General features: G+C 40.8%; 1 protein-coding gene across 1 annotated transcript; it reads left to right on the forward strand.

The window, feature by feature from the left end:
* The first annotated feature begins 1,444 nt into the window (after nt 1–1,444).
* On the forward strand, nt 1,445–5,115 carry oprk1 (opioid receptor, kappa 1). Its single transcript, XM_067604659.1, has 3 exons — nt 1,445–1,939; nt 2,812–3,164; nt 4,053–5,115. Exons 1-3 carry the CDS (start codon nt 1,695–1,697, stop codon nt 4,589–4,591), a joined length of 1,137 nt encoding a protein of 378 aa, XP_067460760.1. The 5' UTR covers nt 1,445–1,694; the 3' UTR covers nt 4,592–5,115.
* Nucleotides 5,116–10,157: the final 5,042 nt, after the last annotated feature.

A 10,157-nucleotide genomic window follows, 5' to 3' on the forward strand; every position in this document is an offset into this window, starting at 1 on the left:
CATTTCCTCTTCTCCTCTGGAACTCAAATAAAAAAAAAAAATGTTTCAAGTGCCAGAGGATGAGTAGCAGATTGTATCTGTGCACAAACAAACCTTTGGCACCATGTTATTAAGATTAAGGATAAATACTGTCTTTTTCTTCAACCGGTGCTCTCATATGCGGAGAGATTGTACTACTGCCAGCTCAAGGTTCAAATAGGGCATCAGTGAAGTTGTTTCAAATATTTGTACTGACAAACACGGCCGTCTCACAAACTCAAGCCTGTACGGCCCATAATAGAAACACACCTACAAAAAGGCTTTGTCACTCAAGCAACACCTGGCCATGATGGGTCTCTAAGCAACGAGTGTTAGTGCATGAAAGGAAGGAGAAGAAACAGCACCCATTTAATTATGTGCTGGTTGAAATCTGCCTCCTATCTTTTGGGGGAGAAAAAAAAGTGACTGGTTAAAGAGGTAATTTCTGCCAACGGGGATGTGTTCTTTATTTAGAGGAAGATTTTCTTTTCTTTTTATGCTCTCGGTGCTGCTATATTTTGTGCTGTTATGAGGTTGATTAGTGCATTCATGTTATATGGCAGTTGGAAAATAGTTGATTGATAAAAAAAGATGAAGTTTGTAAGAAATGCAAATGAAAAATTTTCTCTTCTTGCAGGAAAAACTGTTGAGTATCAAAATGGATTCAAAACATGGTGCTGTTGTGGCAGGTCTACAGAACACTTGTCTATAATAGTGCTCATTTGTGTCCGTGTTATTTTACACATTGCTCATGATTTGACACTGTTGGCACGTAAGGATGCAATCATCTGAGGCTTACTGTTAAGTGTCCTTCTTACTTCATGCCTCTCTAACATCTGATAGGACTCTGCATGCTTACATTGCAGAGGTAGTTCTCACAGGAGTTGCTAGGGGAAATCTTAAGGCAGCGGTGATGGGAATTTAAACATTTTCACTAGGATCTGCACATGATATTGTAGCATAATTAGTTTTAGTTTTCCTACTAACTAGTGAACTCATAAAAAAAAGAATAAATTAGTTAGTGTGGCTGAATTGGCAATTCAGATGTCTTGATGGTGGCAGCTTTGACAGTGTGAGAGGTCATTTGTGATGCAATTTTACCATAAATCACCAAATAAATTAAAATAAAGCTTTAAACATAGAGAGTGCATGTGTTTTCAGCTGATGCCTATGGTTAGAGCCTTTCTCTTCTGGCTGGATACTGTCATATCTGTTGGCTCAGCCTCTGATGTCACTGAATGAGCAGTGCGGGCTTCCAGTGCGCACCTTCGGGGACGCAGCGGTGGCACAGACAGTGCTTTTTCTGCTCGTGCACAACTACCTAGAAACCTTTTGTTTTTGCCATATTTCCAGCATTCGGATTTTAAGCGGTGACTGAGAGCCCTATAAGCTGCTCCCCATCAGTCTTGTTTAATTAGGACGAACTTTTTGGAAGCAGAAAAAAAACAGGTAGGGTGGTTTCACACTTAGGTAATGATGGTGTTGTCCTTGAGCGCGGGCTGTTGCACTCTGGAGCCATAATCTGTGATAATAGAGAAATTTTCTGTTTTTTCCCTATTTTTTAGTGTGTGTGTAGCAGTCGTTGGAAATCCAGCTGTTTTGACCGATATCTGTCTCAGTTGAGCGGTCACTTTACCCCCCCAGCAGCCCGGACGGTGCAGGCAGTTTTCAGCACCATGGAGAGCGGCGTGGTGCACATCTATAAAGATGACAGATGTCCCACGGGGCAGCCGGAGGAGTGTGTCCCAAACTTCACCTGGCAACCCGGCTTATCGGACATCTTCAACTACACACCCAACGGCACCTGGGATGCTGAGCCCGAGCCCATGTCGCCCATCATCCCCATTATAGTCGCGGTGTACTCCGTGGTGTTTGTGGTGGGCTTGGTAGGCAATTGTTTGGTGATGTATGTCATCATTAGGTGAGTTTTCAGCTTTCAAATATGTAAGCTATGCATGTTATGTCTAAAGCAATGACAGCGTCTGCCTCATGTCATAAAGTGAGGAATATAACGTGTGCACTTGCATGCCCATATGGCTCACAGAACAAAAGCGGATGCAGTGTGTATACATGTTTGAATAGTATAATACGTGAAATTGCGGGACGCAAGTGTTTGTTCAGCTGCTGTCATGACTGTGTTGAGTTCAGAGTCACTTGCATCCAGGTCCCTGCAGGGCCGTAAATGGAAATCAACAGTGATAAAGTAGAAAAGCAAAGCTTAGAAATGTCTTTACTTTTATATTTCTTGTATTTCTGCGTCTTCCACTATTTGGTGTTTGCGCACGTTTTCCTGCGCATGTGCTTAAAGGTGCATTTGGGCGTTTTTTTTTATTGGTAAACTGATTTGAATCCAGCATCCTGAGCTATTTTTCCTTCACCAATGACCACAGTACGTTATAAATTGTAACAAGTCTTGCAGTGATTGTAAATTCAATATTTCCTCTCAAAGTCAATCTGTTCCATTTCATGTAACATCATGTCAAGTGTTGGATGTGAAATTAACTTTGATAAATTACACGTTCCAGCCTTGAATAAGGCAGTGTTAATGGAATTGGAGATATTTCCCTCCATTTGGTTCCCTTTTTATTAGACTTTGTGTGTGTACTTTGGCTGCTAAAGTTAATCTGTTTAGTAAGGAGAACAGTTAAGCCCCATGACTAATCCTTATCTGAAAAATAGTTTCATTGACCTTGTTCCTCTTTTGATTGAAACAGCAAAGAATGAACACAAAGCACAATCAACACAGTCAACCTGTTCGTGTTTCCCCCTGCTTTCGTTCTTTTCCTACTACAGATACACCAAAATGAAAACAGCCACCAACATCTACATTTTCAACCTGGCTGTGGCTGATGCTCTGGTCACCACCACCATGCCCTTCCAGAGCACCGACTACCTGCTCAGCTCCTGGCCGTTTGGTGAAGTGGCGTGCAAAGTCTTCATCTCCATTGATTACTACAACATGTTCACCAGCATCTTCACTTTGACCATGATGAGCGTTGATCGCTACGTGGCTGTGTGCCACCCCGTCAAGGCCCTGGATTTCCGCACACCCGTCAAGGCCAAGATCATTAATGTGATTATCTGGGTGTTGTCGTCTGCTGCCGGGATACCAGCAATGATACTTGGCAGCACCAAAACCAATAACGGTATCTTGAACTTTCAAACATTCACACTTTTTTTCTTACCAACTTTTTATTGATATACTGTATATACAATATATATGTATATATGTATGTGTGTGTGTGTGTGTGTAACAACAAACTCAAAAGCACATACAGAGAAACTAAAGATGGTACTACTAGAAAAATGACCAAAATGCAACATTCACACTTTTATGTAGTCGTGTGACTCCACTTTAGATGTTTCACAGGATTGGCTTGAAATAGCTTAATTGGCTGCAGGAAAAGCAATGAAGTGAAGAGGATGTTCTGTAGGTTTGATGAGAGCCTACATTACAGCTGCTTGATTTTCTGAAGCTATGACAGACATAATGGGTCTTCCTCGATTGAGAATAGAACTTGAAAGATTTTTTTTTTCTTTCGGTGACATTTTAATAGATTGTCCACTTTGACAATGAGCCTCCTTTTAATGAGGCACAGAGCACTTTACCCAGAGTTATTAGACTAGTCTCTCTGTGGTGTCAGCCCGACTCCATTTTAGGATCTGACATTATGATTTTTAGTCATGCTAGCAGCCTGGCTCTGTTGGTCAGTCCAACACTTCGATTGAAATACCTCAACAACAGTTTGATGGATTGGTATGACATTTTGTACAGACATTTATGATCCCTAGGCTTTTCCTCCAGCACCATCTTGAAGTTGACTTTTCGAGTTTTCAGTGAAATTTCTAGACAACCATTGGGTGGATTGCCGTCTTCAGGATGAATTGTAATACCTTTGGTGTTCCCATGACTTTTCATCCATCACCATCATCAAGTCAAAAGTTTTGTTTGTTCAAAACTTTAGTTTATGACCAAATAATCCTGAATTAAATACAACTGTGTCTTTGCATTTGTCTTATTCTACAACTAACAGGGACTACAGAATGTGCCCTACAGTTCCCTGAACCCTACTCCTACTGGGATACCCTGATGAAGATCTGTGTCTTCATCTTTGCCTTTGTGGCGCCCGTCATCATCATCACTGTCTGCTACACACTGATGGTCATGCGGCTGAAGAGTGTGCGTCTGCTGTCGGGCTCACGCGAGAAGGACCGCAACCTGCGTCGGATCACGCGCTTGGTGCTGGTGGTGGTCGCCGTCTTCGTGGTGTGCTGGACGCCGATCCACATCTTCATCCTGGTCAAGGCTCTGTCAGCCAATGTGCCCGAGACCACTCCCGTCATGGCCGCCTACTTCTTCTGTGTGGCGCTAGGCTACACCAACAGCAGCCTCAACCCTATCCTCTACGCCTTTCTTGATGAGAACTTCAAGAGGTGCTTCAGAGACTTTTGCTGTCCTGGTGCACAGGGACACGGGGACTGCCAGGGTGTGAGTCGGGTGAGGAGCACCCTACGGGATCACTCGTGTCCCACAGAAGCCAGGGGAGGTATGAGGCAAGCCAGGCCCGTATGACTAGCCATGGACGTGTCCTCTATGCCCTATCAGGGCTGGGAGGACTCCAATGACCTGGGCTTGACTCAAATCACCACTGCCATCTGAGGGTGGCAAGTGAGAGTAGTTGTTATTTCTTCAAAAGCATACTTAAAGAATAAGACTGGTGATATTCTACATTTGTCTTATTGTCCGCAAATCCCATCAAAAGACTAAAACCAACGCTGAATGATCCTATGAAAACAAGTATTAGTATGTACTACTTAGTAAGAAGTAGCTTATTCCTCTATTGTGGTACAAAAACTATTAACAACACATCAATGAGCCACACAGTTGTACAGGATGACATGTTCCTTTATTACAATGAACAGAGCCCCAGTAGTTTATTTTGACCCAATGCCACTGTTTCTCTGCCACGAAATATTCATTAGAGCACCAAATGCGTACCAATCCGCCACTGAAAATAGTCCACAACAAATGCACTTTTTGCACCTGTTTGAGTAACATTTGCTAAAAACTAAAATGCCCAGCCGTTTTAGGAAATTCCTGAGACTTTTTAAATAAAACTACAGTACCAGTCAAAAGTCTGGACGCACTTTCCCATTCAAGAGAATGGGAAGGTGCGTCAGGACTTTTGACTAGTACTGTATATAAACAGTATGTTACTTTTTTTTTTTAAGATTTATATTTTATGTAGGAACCAATGGGCTTGTTGACAGTAAGAAAAATAATAGAAAAACACCAGATTTATCCTTTAAGATGACATTTATATCAAAAGCCTATGAGACAGTGATGGTTGGAAAAGATGCTTCTGGGATCACACCACAGCTAGATACTGGATCACTGTATAGTGTTTCGTAATGTATGAAATCCCTTATGAAGGAATTGAAGCTTAATGCATTAAAAAGCTGAAGACTAATTATTAACATGTACATGACGTCATTTTTCACATTATTCATATTAACAAATGCCAATCTCTTCATATATTGATAAAAGATGTCAAAACAGACAAACCAAAAGTATTTTATCGTGTAGCTACAGTGTATTCATATGTAAATTGTCCTATAGGTTTTCATATTAAAGTGATTAATATAGTTCTCACATGCATAAAAAGATCAAGTGGTATTTTGAAAGAATGAAAGTGTCCCTGATTATTTTGGGATCAAATCGCATTTCAAGCATCATATTACACTGATTGTGTATTATGTGAATTGTAGTTTGGTTCTTTACTCTATTGTGAATTTGTGAATATCTTTGAATAGTCTCACTTTTGCAGTAAAACCTTGTAGAAAATGTGATAATGTCTCAGGGACCATCCTCTGTAACTCACCGCAAGAAGATATTGAATATAAAAGTGTTTTCTCCTTGACAAGATGGTTGATTTTGACAAGGCTTCAGTGTCGAAACGTCAGTGGCTACTATTCTTTAAAGCTGAACTTTGTGCTTTAAGAAACTATTATTACATCTGACAGTGTATTACAGCTTTGAACACTTTCAGCTGTGATGCTGCATCTCATCAAGGATAAGTCGAATATTGTACATAGTGTTGTCATTCAGGCATGTTCTCACCTTGTCTGAAGCACTAGTACATGTGAAAACTGGGCAGAGGGCTCCAAGGCAACAGTCGACATGACAATACCATACTGTATCTACACAGCAGGGCTTTTTGTGTTTAACGCAATTTAATCTTTTCAGCTTGATAACCTTGTGGGGGGTTTTTTTGTTTTGTTTTGTTTTTTGTTTAAGCAACAGGTTTTTGTGAATTTTCAAAAACACAGGTGTAATTCTTATAGAGAAAAATGTGATCCTTCAATTTGGCCAACACATGAAAATGAGGTTTTCTCTTGACAGAAAGTGCAGCTTTTTTTGTGTACATAGATAAATGACAGCCTGAATGTGACGTTAAGCCCTTAATTCAAATAGCAAGGCGGTGGCTTTTCAGCTTTATATGTTTGACATTGGCTGCAGTGATTATTTCCTGTTTAATCAGTTCATTATAATGAATAACAATTATTGAATGTATACAGATAAGGAATGTATATGGCTCAGTGTATATCACATCTATGTTTCATCATGTAAAAAGTCATTCATCCTTCTGTCATTGTTTCTGGATTATTGTAGCTTTTATAGGAGTCACCAGATCAACGGGATTTTTTGAGGTTTTTTTTAAACGTAAAGCTGAAATTCAATATTTTATGTCTAAATCTGGTAATGATACAGTAGTTATAGCAGAAACTGTGTTTTGTGCCTTGTTTTGTGTGCCTTATCTTTGGCCTCAGCTTGCTCAGCAATTAGCCACATCCATTTTTGTAGTATATTTTATATTCTGGTATAAGCTTACTGCTTAAAGTTATTGTAGCATTATCTCTGAGAAAATTGAAGTCTTACAGTGGACATCCCACTGTTAGTTACAGCATGTATTTCTTAATTATTCCTATAATACTGTAACTTATTCAGTACATGAGATTGCATTCAATTCTAACTGTGTTCATAAACAAATGATGAGCCGAATTGAGCTCAGGTCTGAGCACCATATATGTGTAAGTGCTGCATTGTAAACTCACTGTATCTGTTGGATATTTTGCTGTATCTTTAAGCTTTGAATGTCAAAATATACTTCATACATGTGCAACTAAGCCACAATAAAGCTGTAAAATGTGAGCTCGCTTCATTTAAAGGTGGGGGTTCATTTCTGTCCTTAATGATTTTCTTGTAGTTCAAGGAAGAAAAACATGGACTAGCATCACAAAACAGCCATGAGATTATAACTAACTTTGCAAATGGTATTTTTGTCAATCCTGTATCGATTCTATTCAACTGGAATACAAAGTTTGTGTTTCCATGGTGAGCGCACTGACTGAAAAGCGGAAGTCCAGGGCTCATTGTACTAATTGTCAGTCGTTTTTGTGTTGGTGGCCTTGCAGAGGAATTTTCAATGACCACAAATTCAGCCACTGCGTGAGAAGCTTGAGGATATGTTGCTGCTGCTGTGCCTCTCTAGATTTGGGATTTACCAATTTCACTACCCAGGTGTGAACATGGACGTGTCTAGAACATTATGAATGGGATGACTCAGTTTGCAATAGAGGGCCAAGTGCCACCTGGACCTACCTTTTGTTGTGTAGTTCTACAAGCAGCTTAATATCTGATGACATTACTGTAATCTAGGCTGAAACACTTGAAGATGAAGTACCTCTGATGGTGTGATTGCAGCAGAAACACAAACAATATTTGACTAGATTGCCAAAGTAGCCTTTAACATTTCAGTTCACCCTGTTCTGCAGGCCTTATCACTGCTAAGTCTGCTCTTCTGACTCCTTTGATACACATAACAACTGCATGGGTTTACACTACCCCCCACTTGCCCCCTGCAAGTGCCCAGAAAAAACGTAAAGGCTGTCCTTACAGCATGTGTTGTTTGTTCAAATTCCTTAAACAATCTATATTTACATTTACCTGACAAGGCCTGAAGTAGAATGACACCACTATAGCACAGCAAAACCTTTGAGAGGTCAGGGACGGTGGTTAGGTCGAAAAAGCGAACTTAGTGCTTAAGCGAAATAGTGGACATTTGTCAAAGGCTTTTGGAGGATGCAGCACTCTTTCCGGCAGCTGACAGGCATTCTCAGAGATTTGAGAGGCAAATTAAATCAGTCTGTCCTTTTATGCATTGATGAAGCTGTCAGCCATAATGACCAAGATTACTGCATTTTTCCCCCTCACTCTCTCTCTTTTTGTTTGTCAAGGTGCGTATGCATTAACAAGCCATTCCATATGGCCAGGTTCAGTAATAGGCTCTTGTGTTTAATAAGGCTTTAATAGGCGTCATTGTTCAAAGGAGAAAATGTCACTCATCATTTGCTGGATAAAGCTTACACTACAGATAACAGCACTAGGGGGAAAACAGAATGTAGATGTGCTATTAATATTATGTGTATAAGTATTATGTACTGTTATATTATAATATAATAATTATATTAAGCTTAACTGGCTAAGTAAGGCACTCTTATGCTTACAGTAATACTTTATTGATCTGTCGAAAGCCATTATAAAGAATAGGTTTGGGGTTGCCAGGTTGTGAAAAATCCCTTTGGCTGGCGTTTATCCTTTCAACTGGGTAATAATGCAGTTGAAAATGTTGGTAATCATTTAATAAATGCTCATGGGATTTTCACTTTTTGATAGGCCATCATGTATACAGTTATAAATGTCTTGACTTGAATGTGCATTTCCTCAAGAAAATGTATGTGATTGATGCTATCTGATTAGACTGTTAGCTGCTCCTGCCACCTTATTAATAATAAGTCAACACTGTAACAGCTGAGTGTCAGAAAATGTTTTTATTAATTTTAAGATTATAAAAACGTTTAACTGAAGACACAGAGATGGGTTCCACCGAGTATACTGATCAGTGGCGTTACTGCTATTATGTAAGCTGATTACTGTTGGTGTAATCTGATTACTGTTGGTGTAATCTGATTACTCATGTAATCTGATTACTGTGGAGACATGAAAATCGCACGATTTTTATGGACCAGCGAGCCAATACCTCGAGTTGGCCCGGGAGCACAAATGTGTCCACCAAGTGCTGTTGTTGCTATTATTGCTGTTGCTCCTCCAGTCTGCCCAGATAGGGCTGTAACAAGAGGTCTGCTCCTCAGTTGGGATGTCTCCTGGATGGGAGGCTATATACCCACTAAAACCTTGTATATTCTCCCATTAGTAGTCCAGACCCGCCACAGCAAGCTGCTGCCTTCTAGGGTTCTCCCTGGGTAAGTGGTCCCCAGGGAGGATGGAGGCTGTTCCATCACGGAGCAAACCAGGACTAGCTGCAGTGAGCTGCTGCCTCCTGGGGCTTTCTCCCAGTGTCTCCCCTCCCCGGGTGCTCCCCCACTAAGGGCCGACCAGAATTAGCCACAGACAATTGCAGCCATCCAGCCAGCCCCAGTAGAGTATGTGTGAAGCTGGACCAGCCACAGTGAACTACTGCCTTCCAGATCCCACTGAAGCCCCCATGCTAGGAGGAGCAAATGGGAATACTGGTTGGGCACCTGGGACCAGACACAGTGAGTGCCCTGTTTCTACAGGGTAGTGGGTGTGAGGGAAATTATTGTATGAATATAAATGCTTATGTGAACTTCTGAAAGGTTAAAAATGCTTAGTGACAGTCATAGAAACAATGTTTGTGCATCTGAACAGTATGTTCTTGTTTGAAAGAGGAACAAAGAACATCTGTTCATGCTGAAGCATATCCAGCCATCTCTGTATGGGTATAACCATGCATAGAGAAGTCACAACTACTCCTCGAGGTTGGTGTGAAAGAGATAAAGGATTTATTTATTCAGCCCATTCTTCAGGCTCACTCCTCTGCAGCAGCTTGTATGTGTGTATCAAGGTTGAGTGAGTCATGCTCTGAGCATTAGAGAAAGTGTGACAATATAATACTGACAAATTGTTTCTTTCTTCATGGAAGTCAAGTGCAAGAGGTGAATTACCACGACAGGAGGTATCCTTGACCAGCTGCAGTGAACTGCTGCCGTCTAGGACCCCCCAAGTACCCATACTACTTCCCAAAAGTAGGGTTGCC

This window comes from Thunnus thynnus, chromosome 12 (genome assembly GCF_963924715.1).
Source record: "Thunnus thynnus chromosome 12, fThuThy2.1, whole genome shotgun sequence".
Classification (NCBI taxonomy): domain Eukaryota; kingdom Metazoa; phylum Chordata; class Actinopteri; order Scombriformes; family Scombridae; genus Thunnus; species Thunnus thynnus.

What these genes read in the sequence shown, in the direction of transcription:
- oprk1 (XM_067604659.1), top strand. Translation starts at nt 1,695, where the DNA reads ATGGAGAGCGGCGTGGTGCACATCTATAAAGATGACAGATGTCCCACG. An exon ending in GTGATGTATGTCATCATTAG is followed by an intron (nt 1,940 to 2,811) that starts GTGAGTTTTCAG and finishes TTCCTACTACAG; the next exon opens with ATACACCAAAATGAAAACAG. An exon ending in CAGCACCAAAACCAATAACG is followed by an intron (nt 3,165 to 4,052) that starts GTATCTTGAACT and finishes TACAACTAACAG; the next exon opens with GGACTACAGAATGTGCCCTA.